Below are 26,748 nucleotides of genomic sequence, written 5' to 3' on the forward strand. Positions count from 1 at the left end.
TTACTTCTTACTACTTTTAGGGGTGAGAAAAATGAGCCATGCTCATTCAATCCATAGTCTGGGAATCTAAGTGAAAAAATATCTCATTTTCAATGGGTGTGCATGATCAGGATCAAACAGGATTAGAACTGACTGATATTTGCCATGCACCATATTATACCCGCAACCCTATCTGGATTAAGCGGTTAACGACGATGATGATGATGACCATATTATATGTCACATATGATAGCTAAGTATATGTAGCTGTGATTTAAATACTGTTGATATACTTTACCTTGCTTGCAGCATCTGTAATTAAAAAGTTGTCTGAGAAGAAAATGCATCGAAGGCTATCTTAAGTGCACTGAGAATTGTCAGGTTTGCAAAAATAAATAAATAAATAAAGCAATATAATAATGCAAGTGCACCTACAATCCAAATATAAAAGGCCTTCAGTAAATGTCAGATCTACATTGAGCAATTATTTTCTTTACAGAAAAGTACTGTAGTAATATTATATGGAACTGTAAAATCTATGTCTATGGAGCTGTTTAATACTATGTATTAATAATAATATGTAGATCTGTGTAACATTCTTGCAGTACTGTCTTAAAGTTATCTATTACACTACCTAGAACTAGATAGTACCATAATCCTATTTACTCAAATAGAACCCAAAGTTCAGTATTTACTAATAGAATTTCCTCTGAAATTCTTTTAGGAATCTTGTAGAAAGTCTTTTGTATAAGGGTCCTAATGTAGCAGGTTATAAAGTATAGTGCAGACTTGCCAACAGCATTACTTATTGTCCACTGTACTCCTGTTACAATATCAGCACTAAAGTTATTCCATTAGGCATCCTCACTAAACAGGATTGCACTTTGTCACTGATGACAGGTCTGGAATTTCGGGGGTTGGTTTTCCACATGGCTTTGGTGGAGCATTCAAGGGGAGGAAGAGGAGGATGAAGCAGGGAGAGGGGCACGAACGAGGCTAATCCTGAGCCTCTGAGCCGCCTTCCGGCGAACAGTGACACAGATGAAGCGCTTAAAGTGAGACCCGTCGAAACAATCCCAGCAGGCCCAGGTGAATTAATGAGGCCCCCCCGTCTGGCGAGGAGTGATCCATTACTTCCTCTAATTATAAATAATAATCCTGATTATTACGCTGGTTAACCGGCACCAGCCGAGATGGATGACCCAGGACATGATTCATCATTTTTTTTTAACTTTCTGCCAACACTTGGTGCAGACATCCAGCCATTCTGGCAGCAGGCCACTTTGGTGTAAACTATTGTACATGCTAACCAAGTGTTTTATTGTCAAAACAGGATTTTACTACAAGTGATCTCGTTTAAAGCTTTTCATTACCATAAAATAAGCAGAATAGATTACATTGTATGTAACAACAGATGCACACTGACCATATGGTATATCTAGGTTAATGGTAAATTGATGCGTCGTTGTAACCTGTTTTTCTTTTTTTTTTTTGTTATACTGTTTTTCAGTTTTAGACTTTGAATTCGCTGATTACAAAAACCGGAAAAATGATACATCTACACACATGTAACACTCACCTGTCAGCCCTGTCCCTACTCTGTGCATTTTTCAAGGCATCCTGCTGGGGTCAATTTGGAGTCTTTCCCTTTGTCTATTCAGATCAATAATTACAAGCAGATAAGAATAAAATTCTTTAATGTAGCAACTATTCTGAAGTCAAAAGTGTGATATATGTCTTACACAGTAGAGCTTTTGTGGTAGAATATGTTTCAGAGTCAACTTTAATATAGAGCACACTTATCGTGAAGGTGAAGGGCACAGCAGTCATTCAAGAGACTAAAACAATCTCCTTTCATGTGCAGATCAATAAACAAGTCTACTGATTACATCTTAATACCTGATAAGACAAAACAAATACATTATCAATACAATTAATATTAAACTGTACTAAAACAGACTTAAGTAGAGATTACGTCTTGTAGATCCAACAGTAATTTTGTAAACACAGTCTTCCAGCAGCACCAGTGCAGGCGCTAAACTGACTTAGAACATCCTTTACTGCCATGTATTGAATTACTCTTGCTATTGGAATGTCTCTTGTTGTTGCCGTACACAAAACCAGCCTGATTGCTGAAGTAATCCAAGACTGGGACATGAATCTGTTTATCAGGTGATTGAATTTCTGTACAAATGATTTGTTACCTAATTCCAGCGTTTTACTGTAAACGCCATATTTTACTGCAATTACATTATGAGCACTGCAATCATTCATGAATCATTGGTGTAATTAAAAAATTATAATGTAACTGACTAACACTTACAGTCATGTGACTCAGTGAAGTCCTGTCAGATCTTTGCAGCATGTGATGTTTTTTCTTTTTTTTGCCATTAAGTGGCTCTTACAGTTTCAGTCAGTCCAAAAATGACAAAAGCAAAGCTGTTAAAAAAGAAACATTCATGAAGTGTCAAGTACAAATACTAGGGCTGAAAGAAAGAAAGAAAGAAAGAAAAAGAGGAAAGAATGAAAGAAAACAGAAAGGCAGAAAGGACAGAATGAAGGAAGGTAAATTAAACAGAAAAAAGCTGTCAATAAAGAAAGAAAGAAAGAAAGAAAGAAAGAAAGAAAGAAAGAAAGAAAGAAAGAAATAAAAAGGGGAAAGAACAAAAGAAAAAAAAGCAGAGAGGAAAGAATGAAGGGAGGTAAATAAAACACGAAAAGGCTGTCAAAGACAAGAAAGAAAGAAAAAGAGGAAAGAACGAAAGAAAAAAGAAAGGCAGAGAGGAAAGAATGAAGGAAGGTAAGTAAAACAGAAAAGGGCTGTCAATAAAGACAAGAAAGAAAAAAGAAGGTAAGGAAAGCAAAAAATACAGTAAAAAAAACAGGAAAGACAAAAAAGAACGAAAAAGGAAGGTAGGAAGGAAAGAAAGAATGAAGGAAGGTATTGAAAACAGAAAAAGGCTGTAAATAAAGGAAAGAGAGCAAGAAATAAAGAAAGAAAGAAAGAAAGAAAGCAGACAAAGGCAGATCTGATGAAGTTGTATTGTTGGCGTATTTAGGCATGTCTTTTGAAAAAAGCTAATCTGGTAATTAGCAATGCTTAGAAAGAGAATCTGTTTGTAATTTCATTAGCTGAAAGGAGCCCTCGGCCTAAGCTCCGTGGAGCACTGCTAATCCAAGCGTGCCGATTTTTAAACACTACAATTGGACGCACCTCACTGTTTTTCTTGGACTTGACGCATGTTTTGATGCAAGATGATGGTGCTCAAGCTACACAGCGTTCACGCACAGTGCACTTGCAGACTGGAGTAAAGGCAAGAGGACACTTACAAGCACAAAGAAAAGCCTTAATGGATAGGGACATGTTTTTATTAGCATGTGTGATTAGATGCCTATGAATTTATTTGCACGCAGACTCTCATATTTTGTTCTTTTTGTTCATTGTACTCATTTATGACTCTTTAGAATCGTCATAAAGCAAAAGGGAAGTTCACATCACATCTGTGTGGTTACTAATAAGATTATTACTCAAAATTTTACATAAATACTAATATACTAGTAGATGTAATAGTAAATAATAATTGTAACAGTAAATGTGACATATTGAAAAATGATTTATTGTTATATTATCAATAAACTTTTCCTAATTAAATCTATAATATTGTGTTTAGAATATAAGCTTCTAAACAGGATTATGTAAAGTGCAATTCAAATGACAAAAAGTATAAATTCAGGATTACTCATATGGAAACGTGTGAAAATCATCTGATGGACATGATATTATAAGGACTCATTAACTTAATTAACACGTCAGTGAATCACTGTATGAGTTTTGAGCATTGGTGTAAGTTAATGGACTAACAGGAGCAGCAAAGGCCTTTTAGCTCAGTCCAATCAGCTCATTCAGACAGACTCGCTGACGTTCTTCAGTTTCCACGCATGCTGTCTGTCACTCTGTTGAGAGGAGACTAACAGGCACACAGTGCTATTTATTTTTTATATATGTCCATTCATTTTTTGCCATATGTTGGTGGGCAAACTGTGTGATTTATTTAAGTCAAATGGCCTCAAGCTGTGATTTATTCAGTGTAGACAGGCAGTGCTAAAGAACTACTGAGACTTTACATAAAAAAGCAAGATGTCTCATATGAGAGGGCTCATAATAACTTTATTAAAAATGATCACTTGTGTTTTAATGGAGGCTGGTATATTTGAAAATTTGAAGAAAAAGAAAATGTAGACCTACTGCAGCTGGAGAGATATATGTATTGCTGGAGTGACTTTAGATACGAAAACTACATTTCTAAAGCTGCTACTCCATCTAGAGGTCACACAGCATCGAACTCATCCAGCCAGAGAAGAGCACTACTGCCTCAGTGTGGCATGACACGTCATCTTTTGCAGGACAGAGTTTATGGTGTGAGTTTGCTTGAAAAGTATGTCCTTTTAAAAATATCATGTTCTATCAGGACTCTTTAGAGCAATGCCAGAATCACTTTTGGTTCCACAGAATGTAAAGGTTCTATACCAATGCAAACTGTTTCCTTAGAACTGTACATTTCAGCCAAGAACTATTTAAAACCCTTATTTTTAAAAGGCCTACATCTTGCATTTTGGTTATATTTTATTTCTTTTTCATGAATTCCACATTCACATGAATTTCACATGAATTCCGCAGTCCTTGTTCATTTTACACAACCATTTTCCAACATCTCTTTATCTCCTACAATTAAACAAGCTGTTTTAATTACAGTGCCTGGAAGCCTGACACATGTAAACCACCTCCACTGTGTCTCATTCACAAAGCAGTCCAGGCTGAAACACTCCCTATAACCTCACTGTGAATGCTGTAGGCTGAATAGGTGGAGATGTGAAAGTGCACTCCTTTTTGTGACACTCCATTAAAAACAGGCTTTTGTGCAGCTTAGTTTTCATATGTGATGTGTACCGACTGGAGAGTGAATGATGCATAGTACATCAAAATAGTATGTTCTTTTTTTCATGTTACAGATGCTTTAAGAATGTGATGCCACCTTGTAACAAGTGCTTACAATACTGTTATATAATAGCATAAGCATTTTAGCAACTTTCATAGACTATTTCATATGCATATCTGTTTCTATTACTTTATATTGTTTATTACTTGAGAAACATGTCCAAAAAGACACATCCTGTCCTCACAAGATTCTGAGAAGTTACTTCAAGTTTTAGATTAGACTACTGTAACGTGTTATAGGCTAGTTGCACGGCTGTCTCTCTAGACTGGCTGCAAATAGTTCAGAACGCAGCCCCTGTGTGCTCACCAGGAATATAAAGCTCAGCACATTATTCTGCATATTTACAGCTCTTAAACTTCAGAATATATATATAGAAAGAGAGAGAGCGAGGGGGAGAGAGAGAGAGAGAGAGAGAGAGAGAGAAAGAAAGAAAGAAAGAGAGGGAGAGAGACATATAAAGGTATAATAAAATGAATGATGCACAATTAATGAATGAATCATGGGGTAAAAAATCTGCAGAGACACTATATTTAAGTGAAAGCATGGCTCAAACTCTCTAATCAAAAGTGGAAGTACAGAACTAGAAATATACATGAAATTCAAAAAGTCAATGTTTACACAATATTAACTACACAAAAATAAAAAGTAAATGCTTTAACAAAGGCCATTATTTGTTTGTTTGCTTACTTGCTTGCTTTTCAATTAGGCAATTTAAAGTGACTTTAAAGCTGACTAATAAATCTAAATTGTCTTATTTCCATTCTGAGCGTGGTATGGACCTTGGTATTTGACTGCAAAGGAAAAAAAACAATCTCACAGGTTTGTTGCGAGCACTCTGAAGGTCTAAATAAAACGTAAGGATTAAAAAGCATGTTCTTGTCTTGGAAATGTAATTGAGTAAGGGCATAGGTATTCCATTGCAAAAACACTTGATTAAAGTACAGCTCTTCCAAAAATAACACTTAAGCACAGGAACAAAGTACAGTCACTCAAGTATTTTCCAGCCCTGTTCCACATCAAACACAACAGATTTACGTAAAATTTCACTGTTTTGAGTCACACTATAACATGACCTGAATCTACCAAATCTCCCTTTGTTCAAGAAAAGAGGTAGCAAGCAGCGACACAATGCCAGCTGTCCAGCAGGTGGCAGGAGAGGTCTGTTCTCCTAGAGCTGTTCAAGCATGATCCAGGTTTTCCCTGGCTATGAACCACAAATGAAAACTATAAAATGCTTCCAAAAACCATGTAAATAAATAATAATAAAATGAAGATGCAGGGCAACAACCCAGCAGCAGGACCGCTACCTCCGCCTTTGTGCAAGGAGGAACTGGAGGAGCACTGCCAGAGCCCTGCAAAATGACCTCCAGCAGGCCACAAATGTGCATGTGTCTGCACAAACTGTTAGAAACCGACTCCATAAGGATGGTATGAGGGACCGACGTCCACAGATGGGGGTTGTGCTCACAGCCCAACACCGTGCAGGACGCTTGGCATTTGCCAGAGAACACCAGGATTGGCAAATTCGCCACCGGCGCCCTGTGCTCTTCACAGATGAAAGCAGGTTCACACTGAGCACATGTGACAGACGTGACAGAGTCTGGAGACGCTGTGGAGAGCGATCTGCTGCCTGCAACATCCTTCAGCATGACCGGTTTGGCAGTGGGTCAGTAATGGTGTGGGGTGGCATTTCTTTGGAGGGCCACACAGCCCTCCATGTGCTCGCCAGAGATAGCCTGACTGAAATTAGGTACCGAGATGAGATCCTCAGACCCCTTGTGAGACCATATGCTGGTGCGGTTGGCCCTGGGTTCCTCCTAATGCAGGACAATGCTAGACCTCATGTGGCTGGAGTGTGTCAGCAGTTCCTGCAAGATGAAGGCATTGAAGCTATGGACTGGCCCGCCCGTTCCCCTGACCTGAATCCGATTGAGCACATCTGGGACATCATGTCTCGCTCCATCTACCAACGCCACGTTGCACCACAGACTGTGCAGGAGTTGGCAGATGCTTTAGTCCAGGTCTGGGAGAAAATCCCTCAGGAGACCATCTGCCACCTCATCAGGAGCATGCCCAGGCATTGTAGGGAGGTCATAAAGGCACGTGGAGGCCACAAACAATACTGAGTCTCATTTTGACTTGTTTTAAGGACATCACATCAAAGTTGGATCAGCCTGTAGTGTGTTTTTCCACTTTAATTTTGTGTGTGACTCCAAATCCAGGCCTCCATTGGTTAATAAATTTGATTTCCATTGATGATTTTTGTGTGATTTTGTTATCAGCACATTCAACTTTGTACAGAACAAAGTATTCAATGAGAATATTTCATTCATTCAGATCTAGGATGTGTTATTTGAGTGTTCCCTTTATTTTTTTGAGCAGTGTATATAAATATATGTATATAATTTATACTATACCAGTAAGAGACCTTGGGCAAGACTCCTAACACCGCCTTGGCCTACCTGTGTAAACTGATTAAACTGTAAGTCGCTCTGGATAAAAGCATCTGCCAAATGCTGTAAATGAGTAATTTAGCTTGTCCTCTGATGGCCCAGCCTCCATGATAATAATGTCCTTTAACTAGCCTGTGTCTCAGGGTTACAGGTGAGCACCTATAGTGGGGTAGGTTATGGTTCTCTATGGGGAATTATTGGCCTGTAATATGACCTTGTTAATGCACTATTAATTATTTGCATAAAGTATACCACATTACCATACAGCAAACATAACAGAACATAAGCAATGAATGCAACAGTATTGAATATATGCTGCAAGCCAAATGTAACCAGCTGTCCATGTTTTTGTTAGATAGATAGATAGATAGATAGATAGATAGATAGATAGATAGATAGATAGATAGATAGATAGATAGATAGATAGATAGATAGATAGATAGATAGAGAGTAAGACGCAGCGGTGATTCTATACTATCACACTGTTCTAGCATGAAGGATGTCATGGCCGAGTGGTGGCTGAAGCAGGCTCAGAATTATTAATAATTCACATTATCTCTCTGCTCCCTGCATATGTAATGAAAGGCTCTCCAATTAATTGTGACCCATGTAGCTTAGCTAAAGGAGAGACGTGTTTTATTTTTCACTGTTTCTCCACTTTGAGAGGAATGATTCTGCATACAAGAGGAACCACAGTTTGACCCTGAGCTTTTACAGAATTATTTTTGGCAACATTACTGGATCCATTCATGATGACCAGTACTATTATTTTGGTATGAAATCATACACAGCACAAATTAATCTTTCTTACATTTATAAATCGTAGTGCAATTGTGCATCACGGCTGATTTTTAAAATCAGTTTCTTCAAAGCTTCATGACAGTATAAGCATGATGTGCTCAGCCATCTAGGTTCATTACGGAAAGAAGGCTTAAATGTGATTTAGAACTGTGAGATGGAACATTCTTACTTTACAAAGATGCAAAGATACAGCAAAAAAGTATCAACAGTGAGTATCAGACAGGAAATGAGATCATATCTTGTGTCACAGTGTCATTTTGTCACAAGAAAAACAGTATTATTTTGCTTCCTGAAGGTGTTTCCCCAAATTATTTTCATTCCTTGAGGTGTTTTCCCTGGTAATCTCTTCAGTGCAGGATGTGAGTCTATCTTTAGTCAGTCAGAACCAGTATTGCAGCGCTGAAAACTGGCTTGAAAGCATGTCGAAATGTTCTAAAAGCATTAAGATCTTGGCTCATGGGGGAAAATGTGCTCAGCTATTAGTACTGTCATGTGACAATAGTAATATAATATTTTATAAATAATGTGTAACAAAAAAAATTCACAAAGTTCACAAACACTATTGTTCTGTGACATAATCATAACAACAAGAGACATAGTAAACAGTAAACTGTACATAGTTTATCATTGCTAGAAAGAGAAGGCCTGACAGGCTACAATCAGCATCTGCTAACAGACATCAGAGATGAGACACCACACGTGAATAAGGTCATTTTTAAAACAACAGAAATCACAACGAATCTCCATCAGTTAATTACTGATACATTGCTTATATGTTTTGTATTGGTAATTTTGCATGAAAACTATATTTAGACATGCAAATGAGATAATAGTGCACATGGTTGAATGACAGGATGATGGTAGAAAGGTTTACTTATTTGTGAAGACACTTCCTTCTGTAGCATCCAGCAGAACACGGTAAGAATTGGACATGCAAAATGTCATGAATGCAGATATTCTGGAAACTCAACATTTTGGTTCTGACTATACAGAAAAACAGTTTTAAGAATGGGCCACAGAACGGCATCACCAACTGAGATCTCAGAAAGCATGCACCAGTTTTTGTACGTTATCAATAGTACACGGGAAATTTACGTTTTTGGATATTCTATGACATGGCATGTTTGGTTTAAAGTTAAAATGTGACTGGAGTTGAATTGACCAACATGATAAAATACATTTCTTTTGAGTTTTTGGCCATTTATAAGATTACAGTTTCTGAAAACATTACAAGTGCAATTTATCAGATGTTATTTATTTATTTCTTTATTTTTCATTTTGAATTCAACATGCTGGAGTGCAGAGGGTCATTGTCCATTAATTACAAACTACACAGAGATCAGAGCCTGCTGACTAGCTGATTTGGGTATTTGTGTGTCCCATGTGGACTGAAGAGTAAACAGAACAGAGGCTGCAAACATGAAGAAGGAAGTTTATAAGCAGACTGATGAACTATACACGGTAACACAAGAGCCAAAAACATGCTCTGGTTTCAAGGACTGTATAAGCAACAAATAAATACACTGATAATTTAGATGCATTCCCCACTAATTTGTTTAAGTTTCCATGTTTTCCCATTTTTTTTGGTAGTAGTTTCCAACATCAGGGTGATTTGTAAGCAGTTCAGTAGTAAAGTGTGTAGCAATACCAGGGCAGGTAGCTTATTACGAATAGATTAATGGACAATTGCTAAAGACATAATGTGCTGAAATTAAGCCATAATTTAATTGTAAAAAGGTGGCCTGTAAAAAGGTACAACCCCTGGCAAAAAGTATGGAATCACCAGTCTGGGATGAGCACTCATTCAGACATTTTATTCTGTAGAACAAACTCAGATCAAAAACATGATGCAATAATAAGGTCATTCCAAAGTGCAACATGTTGGCTTTCAGAAACACTAAAAGAAATTAAAAAAAAACATTGTGGAAACAAAGTAAACATTACTTTTATTGAGCAAGCACGGGGAAAAATATGGAATCACTCAATTCTGAGGAAAAAAATATGGAATCACTCAAATTGGAGATAGAAAATAAGGACACACCCAGTCAATTTCCTTTCCCTAAATGGACACCTGCCTCAGATTAGATCTGCTCATTAGTCTGCAGGTAAAAACACCTGCAGTTATGACACCTTGGAGGGCTGCTGGACGAAGTGGCGTGACAAGAACCATGGCTCCAACAAGAGAAATGTCTCTTGAAACAAAAGAGAGGATTGTGAAACTTCTTGAAGAAGGTAACTCTTCACGCATGGTTGCTAAAGATGTGGGCTGTTCACAGTCAGCTGTATCCAAGATATGGACCAAATACAAACAGCATGGAATGGACATGTGACAGACGTGACAGAGTCTGGAGACGCTGTGGAGAGCGATCTGCTGCCTGCAACATCCTTCAGCATGACCGGTTTGGCAGTGGGTCAGTAATGGTGTGGGGTGGCATTTCTTTGGAGGGCCACACAGCCCTCCATGTGCTCGCCACAGTCAGCTGTATCCAAGATATGGACCAAATACAAACAGCATGGAATGGAAGAAATCACCTAAAGGAAATGGGATTTCAATACAGGAAAGCTAAAAGAAAACCATCATTGACACCTAAACAGAAAAGAACAAGACTGCAATGGGCAAGGAGAGGAGAGGCAATCATGGACTGTGGATGACTGGATGAAAGTTATCTTCAGTGATGAGTCAAGAATCTGCATTGGACAAGGTGATGATGCTGGAACTTTTGTTTGGTGCCGTTCCAGTGAGATTTATGAAGAGGACTGCCTGAAGAAAACAACCAAATTTCAACAGTCCTTGATGATATGGGGCTGCATGTCAGGCAAAGGCACTGGGGAGATGACTGTGGTTAATTCTTCTATCAATGCACAAGTTTATGTTGACATTTTGGACAGTTTTCTCATCCCTTCAATTGAACAGATGTTTGGAGATGATGAAATAATTTTCCAAGATGACAATGCATCGTGCCATAGGGCAAAAACAGTGAAGACATTCCTTGGAGAACGACACATTCAGTCGATGTCATGGCCTGCAAATAGTCCAGATCTCAACCCAATTGAAAACCTGTGGTGGAAATTGAAAAAAATGGTCCACAAGAAGGCTCCGACCTGCAAAACTGATCTGGCAACTGCTATCAAAGGGAGTCGGCACCAAATTGATGAAGACTACTGTTTGTCACTCATCAAGTCCATGCCTCAGAGACCGCAAGCCGTTATAAAAGCCAAAGGTGGTGCAACTAAATACTAGTGATGTATTTTAAATGTTCTTTTGTTTATCTGTTTTTCATGATTCCATATTTTTTTCCTCAGAATTGAGTGATTCCATATTTTTTCCCTGTGCTTGCTCAATAAAAGTAACATTTACTTTGTTTCCACAATGTTTTTTTTTTTTATTTCTTTTAGTGTTTCTGAAAGCCAACATGTTGCACTTTGGAATGACCTTATTATTGCATCATGTTTTTGATCTGAGTTTGTTCTACAGAATAAAATGTCTGAATGAGTGCTCATCCCAGACTGGTGATTCCATACTTTTTGCCAGGGGTTGTAGTCTTTGTTTTGCTTCAAATCACCACGGTTTCTAAGCTCCTTGAGAAAAAAGGAAAAGGAACAGCCTCTGTCTCATGGCTAAGATAAACGAAGCTAAATGCACAAGGCGGTATCTGGATTTGGCATGAAGTGCTGCTTTTCAGTTCTTTTTTTGTCCCTTTAAAGTGAAAACAAATTGAGCTGCCTTTAACTTTAAGTTGAAAACTCAGTATCCTGTCTTTAGTAGTTATGCTGGTTCTATATCACAGAAGGCTTCCAATCAGACTGGCTGTGAAAGTTCACAAATTAGCTTTAGACTCCTACAGTGTCAGAGGGAAATGCTGCATCCTGATTATTATGAAGAAAAGAGATTTCTACAGCTTTAGCACCCCTCCCATGGCTCCTAGTCCATTACTGAACCCAGTATAAGTGGACTTTAATTCTTTTTGAAGCACTAAATAGACCCACACCTACATACATTGTCCATAAGCTTTGCCCACATGCTCATGCAAGGTCAGCTTTCCAATTACTAATTAATATGCTTTTGGCTTAAAGGAGATCATTGCTATGCCTTTGTGGTGGTAAGGCTTTAGAACATTCTACCAACTGACATCATCCAGACATCTGTGGTTGAATTTATATTCAAGCTTAAAACATATTTGTATTGATTGGCTTTTAGTAACTATTGACTCTGATGTGCTGACTGAGGACTGTGTGTGTCTTTCACTGGTAGAGTCAATGTGTCCTTTATGTATAAATTAAACTGCTGCAAGTGGAGAACTGATGGTGGGACAAACTTGTAAAGTGTAAAGCACTTAGCTGTTATAGGGTATAATTTACATTCCTCCGCCAGACAGCTGTTGGTTATAGGTTGCATGGGTAATCTACAGAAAATGTGTGATTAGTGCTACATAGAAGACTAATTATATTAATGAACCATAAAAGATTAATGAAAATGAGTTTCCAGGGAGTGCTGCAGTGACCAGATGAATGATGAAAAGATAATCCTTTATTAGTCCCACAGTGGGGAAATCAAGCAAACAGACAGAAGAGACAGTTTGACTATCAGTTATGTTAGTTAGGTTAGCTTTTGCTTGGTCAATAGCTTTTTCTGTGTAAGTTTTTCTGACGTAAACAGAGAAACCAGAGGGAAAAATAGTTTAGTCAAAGTGTGTGGGGGAGGAGCTACATATGCCTTGTGATTGGCGAGAGTAAAGCTTACTTAAGTACTACCTAGGATCAGGACTACCCACTATACAATGAAAGAGAATTTTGGTAATGGACATTGGAAAGTTATTCACAGGACATAAATGATTGGCTATTACTTTCTGTTTCACAGGGGTATAAATATGAGGTGAAAAACAGGCGAAATTCCTAGTCATCTGTCGCTATGAGGAAGACCAGAGAACACAGCAAAGATGTACAACAAAAGGTTGTTGACCTGAACAAATCAGAAAGTGGTTACAAGAAAATATCTAAAGAGTTAAACATTTCTATTTCCACTATCAGGGCAATAATTAAGAGGTTAAAAACAACTGGAGATGTTATCTAATGTTATCTGGAGATGTTCTCCTGTTATATAATATCTATTTTGACCCCACACACAGGAGGATGGTTCAAATGGACACTGTGAAGTATGGTGGTGGAACTGTGGTGTTGTGAGGCTGTTTTTCTTCCAAAGGCCCTGAACAACTTGATCAGATAGATGGCATAATGGAGTCCATAAAGTACAAGCAGATATTCATTTCCAAACCTGACCATGTCAGCCAGACTCTACCATATTTGGATATTCCAGTAGGACAATCCAAAGCACACCTCAAAGGCAACATAAAAATGGTTCACTGACCACAGAATCAAGATTTTGCCATGGCCATCCCAGTGCCCTGACCTGAACCCCATAGAAACCATGTAAGAGCAGATGTAGAGGAGAGTCCACAAGCATTGACTTCGGAATCTGAATGATCTGGAGGTTCTGTGTGGAGAAATTATCTCAGATTCCATGTGATGTGCTCTCCAGTCTCAGAAAGTATTATAGGAGAAGACTCAAGAGTTGTTATCATTGCAAAGGGAGGCTGAACAAGGTACTGAATGAAGATTTATGAATATAGATTGAAGAAAAATATTTTTTTTCCATTATTAAAGTTAGTTGTCGAGGCCACTGTATTTATTTATTTTTAATTCTTATACTTGTGTTGGCATACAACAAGTGCAAGTTAACAACTGTCAAGTACTTTTTCTTTAAAGTTTTAGATCTTGACCTGCTTAACACCACATCAATTATGACTGTACAGACTCAATCATGTTTGGTTAATAAGACTGCTATAAAAGACTGCTATAAGTTCCTAGTAACAAGATGTAATCAAGTCCTCGACACACACACACACACACACACACACACACACTCAGAATTACACTCACCTGCTGCTCTTCAGATTCTGTACAGGAAGCCACATGCTACATCAGCATGTTAATAGCCAGATGTTTACAGCTGTTCCTCCCCTAATGAATTGCTGCCACTGTGTGTCAAAGTCTGTACCCAGTGATGTCACACTGAAGCCTGCAATAGCCCCCCTCCTGTGGTCTCAATGTCATTCAGTACCTGTGTGCTTGTGCATGCTCTGCAGAGACCTGTGTGTGCTAGCTATCCACTAGTCATCCGCAGTGATCATATCTCCACCACACATGCACAGTCTGCTTCTCCCTCCCTCTCTTTCTCCGTCTCCCCTCCCTGTGTCTCATTCTCTCGCACTGTCTCCTCAGAGGATTCACTCAACACTGCAGCAAGTTGTTGATCCAAGGTTGTTGAGCTAGCATTCAAGTATTAGTCCTCCTATTGCCTAACCTAATGTTTCCCAACTCCAGTCCTGGAGGCCCACCTGCATACAGTTTTGCCTGAGGAAAAACAGGCAACACTCTAACAAACTAAATTATGTGTGAGATAAAGTTAAGGTTTACCTACTTTTTAATGGAGAACACATCAATTTAAGAATTTCTCTGATGGTGACCATGGTAACCAGTACTCTGATGGACAGCGACAAGTGATGTCTCTCTTAAACAATATTAACCCACCTGTTCACTGCCCATAGGTATCTTTCCACTCCTTTCCAGTTCTTTTCCATTGTGCATGCACTGCACCTTCTCAATACACAGTAGTTAATTGGAGTCATCAGATTAAAATTTTAGTTTTTTCAGCTATTGTCACTACTGATTATGTAGTATGTACTTACACCTATTCTATGTAATACGCAATAATATTTAGTATTCAGCTATTGAATATATATTTAGATTTAATATTTTTCATGTAATATATAAATTGCTTCATGCATTTATATGTAGTATGCATTTCTGCATGTATATCAAGTATGTAATTAAAGGCCTTCTGGCTTAGAGTTCTTACAACTACCTTGTAGAGATCAATTGCCTTAATAAAACTTTGTTATTGTGGTGCACTCTAGATGTCCTTACACCCACCTTGTTGGTACACCGTATAGGTGCACAGTTAGCCTTATAAACTGGAAACATGAATTTTGGATTCTGATGTTAGATCTGAATGGTCCTTTTCGCATTTTCGCATTTGTCTTGTTTCAAGACTCAACTCACCAGCTAATCAACAAGCCTTTCCAGCTGAGCTACACAGGTCAGGGGTACTCCAGGACTGAGAATCCCATCTCTCGTGAAAGTGTAGCACTTTTGTTGTCACCTTGTGGCCTGTTATACAGTTGCAGGTTCATACAAAATGGTCAAAAACTAAAGAAGGTTAAGTCATTTGTTTATTTTTAAAGGAATATTTAACAAACTTCATAAAATTCAACATCATCATACAGAGTATATAAAGTAGATGTGCACCAGTGTTCATATGTTTTAATAATGCAGTAAATATCAAATATGGAAGCCATTATAGTGATGAAAAAACAGTACATGAGTGTTGGAAATGAAAAACACTGCCCTTCTGTGGCTGCTTCTCTTTTGAGCAATATTACTGCTATCCCAGAAAGCTCAAGGGCTGGAATCGAGAGGTATTATATTTCTGAACTATTTACAGTTAAAGTATGAAGTGTGCAGGGTAGAAGCCTAGTTTACATAAAGCATCAGAGTTAAGATAACACTACAGTTTTCTATGATTGTGTATATGATTTTATGATGATCGTTTAATAATAAATCCTTCAGGAAACTCACTCTTAAACTCACTCTCCACCTTTTTAAAACAATTTTACATAATTAAACAATTAAGATGTGAACAGTCATTCAGAGTGGTTTGATCTGAAATGCTGCATTCTAAAGTTAACCTATTGAGTTAGAATCTTTCACAGACGTAGTGATAGGAACTAGACATCTGAAGAGTTTAATGCCTATAAAGCTCCCTCACAGAAAGTTATTACACAGAATGGTTATGAATACGACGTATGATGCCTGATACATTGTTTTATGATAGATTTGTGATCACATTTCAGCCTAAAACATTATTATTATTAACCCATTATCTTAATCCATTCATGGCAGAGGGGCAAAACAGTCCCCAGAAAAATATATTTTTTCATCAAGATTACAAATAAAAACTCGTGTAAATTCAGTAGTGGTTTTGGATTGTAAATAAAATGGCTATATTTGTTTTGTAGACACTATGACCTCTGGATCCTATCACCACCACTGTAAATAAAATCTCTGTAAAAAGTCTAAGTTTTTCAAACCAACCACTCTGAATGACTTTGTTTACATCTCAACCACTGATTTAAAAAAATCGGTGAAGCTCCCCTTTAAGCCCTTATACTCATTGGTTTTGATACGTCTGATACAAATCATACTGAAAATCTTATATCCCTCAATAATCCCCCATATTATTGTGTATAATATCAATATACATTTTATTGTATGGCTTAAATTGTGCATTAAATTATAATGACTTTTTTATTACTTAAATCAGCCAACATAAAAAAATAGATGGCAGTATAACAGTATCACAAGGAGCACAAAGGCCAGCAAAAGACATTTCATTTTTTGTACTCACTGGTTGCAATGTAATGCTAATAGCCTATTTGTACACTGCCATGCCAGCAAAGCTAAATGACTCTTAGTAGCTCACTTATAATCTACCTAAAATATTGTACCAAATGCTGATTATCTAGCACTTATATTTGAATAATTGTGTGCATTGTTATGATCAGGAAACACAGTAAACATCCCAGAATTAAAAATATACCATATACAGAGTAACTAATGCATACAATTAAAGACTGCATACTCAGAATATAGCATAACAGCATCACTTTTTGTCTGTTCATTTAACACTTAGTGGTGCTTCTCCTTGCCTGTCAGCTGGGTGAAACACTGCACGCCCCAGTAAAGAGCAGACAGAGACACAAAAACCTGGATGAAAAAAATATATATGTTATACATCTTTATATAAAACATAACACAGTGCTATTACAATCATGTCTTCATATTTCTGCATTAAAACATATGAAGAGTGATGCAAGACAAACACAATAGTAAACCTGTTGGGAATAAAAGGAACAAAATACTTTTGTAAAATCTGTGAACTTCATCTTAGACACCAAAGTTCAAAACTATATGTACTATATGTGTAAAATGTGGGCTTGACCAAAAATCTATTAAACCACAGCATTACAATCGCATGCTAAAGGAGGCTATTGAAAGGGGAAAAAACATTACAAAAGGTTAAGCTCCAGGCCAAAGAATCTCCCATGATGCACTAGCTCTGTGTCAGGGGGTTAACGGCGCTGGTCACTGAGGAATGGAGCCAAGAGTTTCTGCCAAAAAGTGTTCCCGGGCGGAACCGCTGCTCCTCCCCAGTGTTCTGGACCATAAACTGCATCCGCGTTCTTAACTCTGGCCAAGAGCGAGCCCTGTCCATCACATCCATTTCTCTGATGGGAAAGAATGAGTTTCCTCAAGAGCTCCACAGCTGTTTCCCTCTGAGAGAATGAGAGACAGAGATGCGGGACCTGGAATGTCCCTGTGATCCTTGACCCCTCGCTACCTGAAACCACCCATCGCTGCTTTAAGATTAAAAAGATTTTTGAAAAACCAGCTCAGCTTTAGAGTGAGAACTACTTTCCCTGGTGGGTCTGTTATCTAGTACAAAATGACTTTACAAATGTTAGCCAAGTTGAAAACCTAGTCTTTTACGGCCAACTAATGATAAAGAGGATCATAGTCAACTGCTTCAAATAGAGGCGTCTCTGTATTTCATCTTGTAGCTAAATGAAGTGGTGCCAATTGTCAAAATTAGGACTTACATATATAGGTGTAAGTTCCTGAAGGAATGGGGGGGCGGGGGGATACAACTGAAATTTCCGACTGAAGTTGCCTACACCATAAGAGACTGTAGATTTTGATCAGTAAATACTGTTAAATCTTAGTCTAAGACTGACATAGTTAGCATCAACAGTATCTGTGATTGCGGTGGTGCTAATAGTTGAAATAGCTTTAGAACTAGTATACTTGACTGACTGGGGCGATACCATGATCACAAAGATGGTTCACCCAGGGTGAGGCACCATTGCACTTCGGTGGTGCTGACCCTTGCGAATTCCCCAAATGCGGGAAGCTCAACTGCATGATTTCTGGTAGGGGGGGAATGTGTTTGCACCCCAAAGTTATGCCTTGTCCTTGAGCTAATTAATTGTATCAGTGCAATTAAGTGTTAAGACTATTTGGCCTCTTCTTTTATGCACAGCCATGTTACAATGGCTTCTCATAGCCATGTGCTCAAAACATTCATAATAATGCTGTCCATCCAAAACACTCATTCACAAATAAAGGACACTTGCATTAACTCCATGCCAGTAGAAACACTAACAAAAACAAATATAATACAGCAGCAGTACACAAAGAGAGGAGGGTCAAACCGACATCTCTACAGCATCTACAGTCAGAAAAGAAGACAGCACTGAAGCTGTGCTCTCAGCTCTATAGTGTATAGCACGTAATGGGAAGTTCCCAAACTATACTGTCAATATGAACTGTCAACACATGAGAAACATGCACTGCCTGCATAGGCATTTGAGTCCCACACACTAATAGAAATGCAGAGCCCTCTGCTGGATTCAGTCTCACCATATTCTTATTCACAAGCACACTCTTAAAACAGATGTGTTGAAAGCAAAACCACCCGACATATTGATGTGTTCAGTTAAGGCCAACATATTCTGTGTTAGGTTTAACACAAAACATGTTTAAACAGAAAACAATAACACATGCTCAAACAGATACCATAGGTAAATGTGTCTTTTTAAAGTGAAGATAAGTAGATACAGATTTTCATTTCCATTAGATCAGCTGCCCATATCATCACAAAATGAACCAGCTATCAGCACTAGCCCATGAGCAAGCATTTAACATCTGGCTAGAGGACAACAGCACAATCACAATGAGTCATGGATAAAATGTAAATCTTTGGCCGTAACCTATTCTCACTAACATTACTACTGATTAAGTATCTGGATGGTTAAAGCCAATCATGAATCCCAGAAGTAAACCAGCATCTGGTGATATGTTGAGTGACAGGAAGTAGCTATCTTGCATGGAAAACCCCATATTTTTGATTGAGGTGGCTGGATAAGCAAAATAAAAGTACATGTTATCTAAGCATCTATATTGTCCAGATCCAGTATATATTTATTTACGAATGCAACGTCCTTTCTGGATTTGATCCATGGAAAATTACTAATCCTTGTAGTCTTTGGAGAGGCACAGTTGGAATTTGCTAGAACATCAAAGTCCTATCAGTGCGTTCCACTGTTTGCTCCTCAAGCACACAGTGGGTTTGGACTGCTGCCCTATAGTTAGTCCTTGTAGTAATTGTACTGTGCCATGGCCAGACAAGGGCTATGGCAAGTCCTGAATCTATTCAGTACTGACCACTCTCCTTGGGAGTAGGGTCTGTCACCAGGCCACTGTTTGGGACATCTTTGGAGACCTATTCCTTTTTCCAGACAGACTAAGTCTACTAGAGGAGGATTTTTCCAATCTGAATGTCTTTTTGGGAGAGGTGCAACTGATGGATCACAAAATACCTGCATAGACTGATAAATGAGGGAAATCTGACCTTTTGAACCATCCTGGACCAGACAGCAGCTCTGCAAAACATATAAAATCTACTCATGGAATAGGCTGTTTCTGGATTTCCCCTTAGCTGCCACTCTCGTCAAATGTGCCTTAAGGGATAAAAGTCCTATCTAGGGTCAATTCCAAGTATGTTGAGTTGGTGGTGTGCTTCAGTACAGTTTCACTGAACCCTCATTTGGCAGCTTTTGTGGTGTAGATGTGGAATACACAAGAGAATGTTGTGTGGGGCTTGGTGTTAGACACTGGATTTTGCAGTATTGGTTCAGTTTTGAAGGATCTTAAGTGAGCACCAACTCTAGTAAATCAAAGTTACTTGCGTTGCCAGACACTGATGAGTTTGCAAAACCTAATTTTGGGAAGATAATTTATATAGAGGATAAAGAAGTTTGGCACAAGAACTGACTCCTGAGGGAGTTCTCTCAAGGACTCAATTCCAGTCCTGGATGGCAGGAGTCCAGAAAAGCCTGGCGATTTCCCTGTTCTAACACACTTAGCAAGTGATGAGTGGAGTCATGTGTCACCAAACTGTGCTTTCCCTCTAAGACACTGGAAAATGCACTGCTTTTAGAACAAAATACATTGCAAAAGCACCTGTTTCATCCAGCTTTACATTGCGTGACTTTTGATACTGAAACTCAACGTCTGGATAGCAGTTGTGGCCCCTTTCATAGAGATCACTGCTGGTTCAGGTAGCTGTGTGAGATGTAGGAGCTGTAGGGGCTAAACGAAGCTAAAGGACCTGCACTGTGCCAAATGAGCCCCACTGAACTTTGATGTAATAATGAAGGCAGCCTCTGCCATGGTGTGGAGGCCTCTGTAAATCCCTTCAATAGGAAGGATTCTTGAGAGAAGGACAAAGACGGATTGCTCCCGTGGGACTTGTAATGGAAGGCATGGACACCTGAACCTGTGCCCTGATAACAATGAAGCACATGTGCTCAAACAAACACCTTCATTGGCCTGTTATAACTTATAGTAAAAAAAGTTTAGAATGCTATAATGGGTGGATCTAAAGATCCTATGTTGCAAATGAATGATGACTGATTTAAGTGTAAATGGTTTATGGCTTGGCCAAAGGCACAACCAAGTATACCCAGTCAGTCTTGGGGTTTGAACGCACCACTCTCTGGTTGCTGGCTATTCAAATTAATCAGATAATAAGCCAAATTTTCAGAAGACCTCTTAGTACTTTTTTCCAAAAATATATTTTTATATATTTATTTAAGTCTATGCATTAAAGTCTATGCTATTTTGTGTTTGGTCAGAAAAAAAGCTCAGATTTTTCAGTTAATTGTCAAAATAATCAGCTTTAGATTGCTTGGTTAGTAATAGAATTGACAGTGATGGCCATAATTCTAGATTCAAATTACTGCAAAAGGTGGAACAAAATAGAATAGAGCAGATTCCACTTTTGTGGTGCCCTCACTGAGTGTGTCAGGTTCTACGGAAAGATAAGCATGAGGAAGCCTTCATAATATTATGCTAACCTTTTCCTTTAAATGTTCTTTGTAGCAGTGTAGTTATGTTTCCCCCTCTAGAAAGGAGGTGCACAAATATTATCTTTAATCGCTGATAAAGCAGAGGATGGAAAGAACACAGGAAGGAACACATGCTCACCTACCTAAACTCCAATGAAAGATTTTCAGCTCAGCACGATGCTGTGATCCTGATGTTTTCAGCATAGAGAATAGCTTTTTTCATGCTACGTTTTTTTTCTATGTGAGGTCTGCACATCATGAGTCTCAGATTCATAGAGAAGAAGTAGATTTGATGCACGACACACATTTTATTTGTGCTACCTTGAATCAAGCTGTGGGCCACTATTATTATATCACCTCTACTGAGAATAAGGTTGGACAGTTAATGATATAAAAATTGTGACGAACTGAGCAACTATTTTCTCAATGTAAAAGAAATCATTGATTTTACAGCATTTACACTCAATCAGCATATAAAATGAGTGCCCTATTCTCCTTGTTCACTGTGACCAATGTCTACAGATATTGTGCCATGTGACCTTAAGAATGCTGTGGTGTGGGTTCAGGTCACTTTCCTCCCTTTTAAATAATACACACATAAGATATTTCAGGGTGCCATGTGCAGAATCTTCAGCCTGCTAGAAGTGAGTGAGTCACAAGCTTGGTCCATTATTTTGTTTCAGAAGCTGTACCACATGTTAAGCACTTGATTTCAAGCTATTTTGTCTTTTTTTATCAACAAGGTTTATTGTAATGTGCTACTATGCACACACTACAAGCTATTCAAGATCATAATTTCCAGAAATTATGATGTCACAAACTTTCCTACTCAGTAGGAAATTTGTCCCATAAGTTCATTTTGAAGTTATAAGGACTAATTATGGACTATAGTTGAAGATTATCCAAACTGAGTAAACTGGCACATTTACAGAAATATGTATTTATGTACATTGTGCCTGTAAATCTGAAAGGAATAATATTTAAACTAAATAAGAAATTAAAAATAATAATAATCTGTACAAAGTTGGTGTGTCTGAACTGAAATCTTAATTAAAAAAAATAAATAAATAAATAAATATATATATATATATATATATATATATATATATATATATATATATATATATATTCTAATCAAGAATCCTGTAAGACTAAGTGAGAGAGTGGAACCCAGAGTGGAAAGTGATCTTGCTGAGAGCAGTTGAGGTTCATCCAAGAGATAGGTGTATTTTTTTCAAATGTTCCACTTACATTGGTATGAGCTCACCACTCATAGTCTGCAGAGAAGCCCCCTTAATTACTGTGAGACATGCAACGTCTGGGACGTCCCATATCCTGAACTGTAGGCCATGTGTGACATCATTTATCTGCAGTTCCATTAGGACCACATGGCTCATCAAAATGCACACATGTATGTGTAAACAAGTGAGAGAGTGTGCTTAAGAGACGGGTGTGCCTGCGTTTGGGGGGGTGTGACCTTGCCACCTGAGTTTATGGGCTAGTCCTGCTGCTTTAATAGGGAACTCTCTCAATAATAAATACCAGCATGTGGTTTTAATACTACAATTCGTCTTTAAAAAAAAGACTTCTACTGTACTGGCTCTGTTTTGTAGGGTTTCCCAAATTATTTTGTGGGAAATCAAAGGTATACTTTAATTTTACTGTTACTGAAACTTTTTAAATTGTTCTAAAAAAGCTAAACTGTCTGCACAGGCAAGTTTGATTTAATACATTGTCTTATAAAACCATAAACATAAAACAGTTGGAAACAAACAATCTTTAAACCAGTATTTCCCACACATGGGCTATACTTGGGCACCTGCACAAAGTAAATTAACAGCTGCTCTTGTATATTTAACATTTTTAAATGTTCAATTTGCAATTCTTGCCATTTTCATGAATTCCAATGGGAAAATATCTTATAATTTTATGAATAAATAATGATACACAGTGTGACTGATGCAAAGCATCACATGGGGTCATTTTCACAACCTAATCCTTCCCTTTGCCAAGTCCATGAGATGCTTTACTTCAAAAAATGATAAATATGGGAGGATTAACATTCACTTGTCTGATGTCCAATGTAACTACCTGAATAAGTACTTAAATCCTATGATTAATTGATATATCTATATATTCAGGTAACCTCCACAGTGCTTGTTTCACACATGTGGGAAATGCTGCTCTCAAAATGTACCCTTTATGTAGGAATATGAAAGGAGAATAACTAATTCTAATCTTTCAGATCAAGCACACCATAAGCTGAACCAACACATTGTCCATCTCAGACAAGGTTGAATTTTTGTTAAAAATCTCTGGTGACTGCACATATGAATTCACTTGCCCCCTATACTGCATGTGGGAAACCTTCTCAGAGCTATAGCCTTTTTACTTACAGATCTGCAGGAAATAAATATATTCAGTGGGTGTTTTAGCACCTAAGTCTACAGATGCATGGTCACAAAGTAAATGGAACAATTTAAGTCTCACGTGTAAATCTCATCAACCCTTTTCAGTTAGCCGCAGACAGGGCTAATTGATTCCAGAAGTGTTGCCTTTACTTTAAACAGTGGTGGGGAGAAAAGGAGGGATGAAGGGAGGGGGAGAAGGAGGGTTGGAGGTGGTATAGTAATGAGGGGTCAGTCGCGATCTACAGCCCCGTCACAAGAGCCAGAAACACATGGCAATTTTATGGTCAATTGGGCCATGCATCTGGACTCATACATCACTGTGCTGTGTAGTGGAACCTGGTGCCAGTTCACACACAACATATATACACACACACACACACAGAGAAATGCGGTCGGCCATAATAGGCCGCTGTCACACCTGTATGCTGATACGCTCCATCTACACCGCACACTCACAAAACAGTCACCTACGCTTACCCTTCAAGCAACCTCTACTCACTCTCACCAACTCTAATTAAAGCAATTTTGTGTTTTACTCCTGCTGATCTATGTTATATAAATAAAACTGTGCCTTTTCTGTATAAAAAGCCATACAGCCACCTGTATTGCTGTGTGTGACAGACATGTAAGTTGAAGTTACCTCAGTGGCCAGAGCCAGTTGAGACACCACAGGGCCGACATAGCCAAACCTATAGAGGGCCATCATGATCAGACAACGCAGCGCCTCCCACACAGCAGCATTAGGTCTGTAAAAGAGGACAACATATATCTTAATTCTGTGGACCTGCTGAAACCTAGCATGCTTTCTTTATCGTCTGGCTAATAGTAATAAACGGTGTCTTTGTCCATAACAGTAACCTTCAATCATAACATGATATAACAAAACAGAAAGTTTCTGGTCTAAAATCTGATTGGCTGAGTTCACATACGAAGTACTGTAAAATACTTGATACTATCACTGTAATATCAAAACTGTGTCCATTTTTTTAAATGATTATTTTTCAGCATCATTCACACAGAAGCTGCTCTGACATTTCATGCTGAGAGGACCAAAGGAAATGCCCTAAAATGACTTAGAATAAAATCATGTACATTAATCTACATTACAGGTTAAGAATGTTTTTGTCGTCTCCTGTTAGGTTACAATTTTAAAGATACAAATGGACCCAGGAAGGTATTTTAAGTTGTGGTCATGGTAATTTTAGGCAGAATATATGTGACATACGCAATGTCATAATGCACTATAATGTGAGAGAGCAACACACACTTTCAACTGACACATCAAATCACTGACGTAAACACTGATTGTGTCACTCCCATAAACGAGCAAACAGCTGATGAGTGAAGAGATTCAGCTCACTGTAATGAAAATGTAGGGTTAACAGCGCACGGCTATTGTAGATTCTAAAAATATATAAATAACACATAAAATGAAATAAAATGCAACTTCTACCATAAAACAAGCACACATATGTCCTTACGATATGCTCAAGTTATTATTTCTGGAATTAATTCTGAAATCTCCAGATTATGCAGCCCCCTCAGCAGCACACCTGCTTTCCACATCCCTGGATAGAATTCTTTGTTTTCTGTTTTTGAGAATGACAGTATGGCAAAACACTTCAACGAAAGTTTCCACTGTTCTTAGCTTAGATTTTAGATTTTAGCCACCTTAATCAACTTCACCTGATCTATCTAATTACTTCTATCAGAAGTCCTTGATGATTAGCTGAATGGGGTGTGTTTGGGCCAGAGATGAAAGCTGCAGGTAGGTAGATCACCAGGAGGAGGATTGGTGACTAGTGTTCTATGGCACTGTTGCAAATAACCCTTTGTGGAACATTTATTTTTAAGAGTATGATTACATACATTAACAGAATTCTGCACTAAATTTATTAAAAAAACATGTTCAATAATCTTTGCTTATTATGTTGCTAGGCAACCACAGCCAAATTGCCCTGCTTGACAGAAAATGTTTATTGCAACTAGTAATAATAATGAATTAAACTATTTATTGAACATTTAGTTCTTTGTGTATGTTATTATATTGTAACACCCCTTAACCATGGACAATTTCTATATTGCATGGCTTCCTTAGGTTTACTGCCTTATTATATAAGCACAGTGTTTGTTCATCATTTTACATCATTACACAGAAAACTAATGTTACCATCTATGTTATATGTACAAAATAATGAAGAGTACCTTTGCTCTATAATGTAACCCAGGGAGGTGAGTGTAAGTAGTATGTAGCCAGTTATCAGCAGGATGGTCATCTGAGACAGCGGCTAGAAACACAAAGGCAAGAAATGTATCTTTCAGTACAGGGCAAGTGTCTTCGCTCAGCTTTTCTTTAAATCCAGCCCACCTAATCTCCCCAGGCATATCTCTAAACTAGCCTGTGAAAACCCCATTACACTAATAATGTGTATCATAAAACAATATGAATGTTACACAATCAACCGGCATGAGCATGAAGCTATTAATAGCTAAATCTGGCTGACCTATAAACTTAGAAAGTGACCCCCTGGTACACATGAGAACTACTGTAGATGCATGGCTGATGTGTGTGGATCACTGCCTTCAACTCATGTAAAGGGCCTTGGACATATTTCTCCCCGGAGTATTATGCAGTTCCTCAAAGTTCAGACTCTATTACTCAGAGTGACCATACGCACTGCAGCTGAGCTAGCAAAATGCTGTATGTTGTATCTTTAGTTTCATTCTGTGTCATTCTAGCATGTTCTTATAAGGACTCTTATTCCCTAGTTAAAAGCCTGCATGCTCTTGGATCTTGTGGGAAAGGCTACAGAACACACACATGGGATATGAGGACAATACGATACAACAGATGCTTCAAAAGTCGCTAAAGAGTCAGTACAAATCTTGACAGGAATTCCTACACTGTTAGAAATAAAGGAAATGTGCAGGTACATTTTTCATTCATCAAGGCACAAACAATGTAACCGTGCCCTCCAAGGTACAACAGTGGGTTTAAGGTCCAACTGTGTAGCTTAAATAG

General features: G+C 38.1%; 1 protein-coding gene and 1 non-coding gene across 2 annotated transcripts in view; one reads left to right on the forward strand and one right to left on the reverse strand.

Moving 5' to 3' along the window:
* Positions 1-16,115: 16,115 nt before the first annotated feature.
* Positions 16,116-26,748, reverse strand: part of agmo (alkylglycerol monooxygenase) — a 49,317-nt gene continuing 38,684 nt past the window's right edge. The window contains exons 11-13 of the mRNA XM_017696875.2: positions 25,932-26,014; positions 24,367-24,472; positions 16,116-17,113 (exon numbers count right to left, since the gene is read on the reverse strand). Coding sequence (XP_017552364.1) covers positions 17,036-17,113; positions 24,367-24,472; positions 25,932-26,014 — 267 coding nt within the window. The 3' untranslated portion in view covers positions 16,116-17,035. The remainder of the gene's footprint in view (positions 17,114-24,366; positions 24,473-25,931; positions 26,015-26,748) is intronic.
* On the forward strand, positions 18,208-18,364 carry LOC119265827. Its single transcript, XR_005131758.1, has one exon. It is a non-coding gene; the product is annotated as a U1 spliceosomal RNA (small nuclear RNA).

The sequence above is a fragment of the Pygocentrus nattereri genome, chromosome 17, assembly GCF_015220715.1.
Source record: "Pygocentrus nattereri isolate fPygNat1 chromosome 17, fPygNat1.pri, whole genome shotgun sequence".
In the NCBI taxonomy this organism is placed as follows: Eukaryota; Metazoa; Chordata; class Actinopteri; order Characiformes; family Serrasalmidae; genus Pygocentrus; species Pygocentrus nattereri.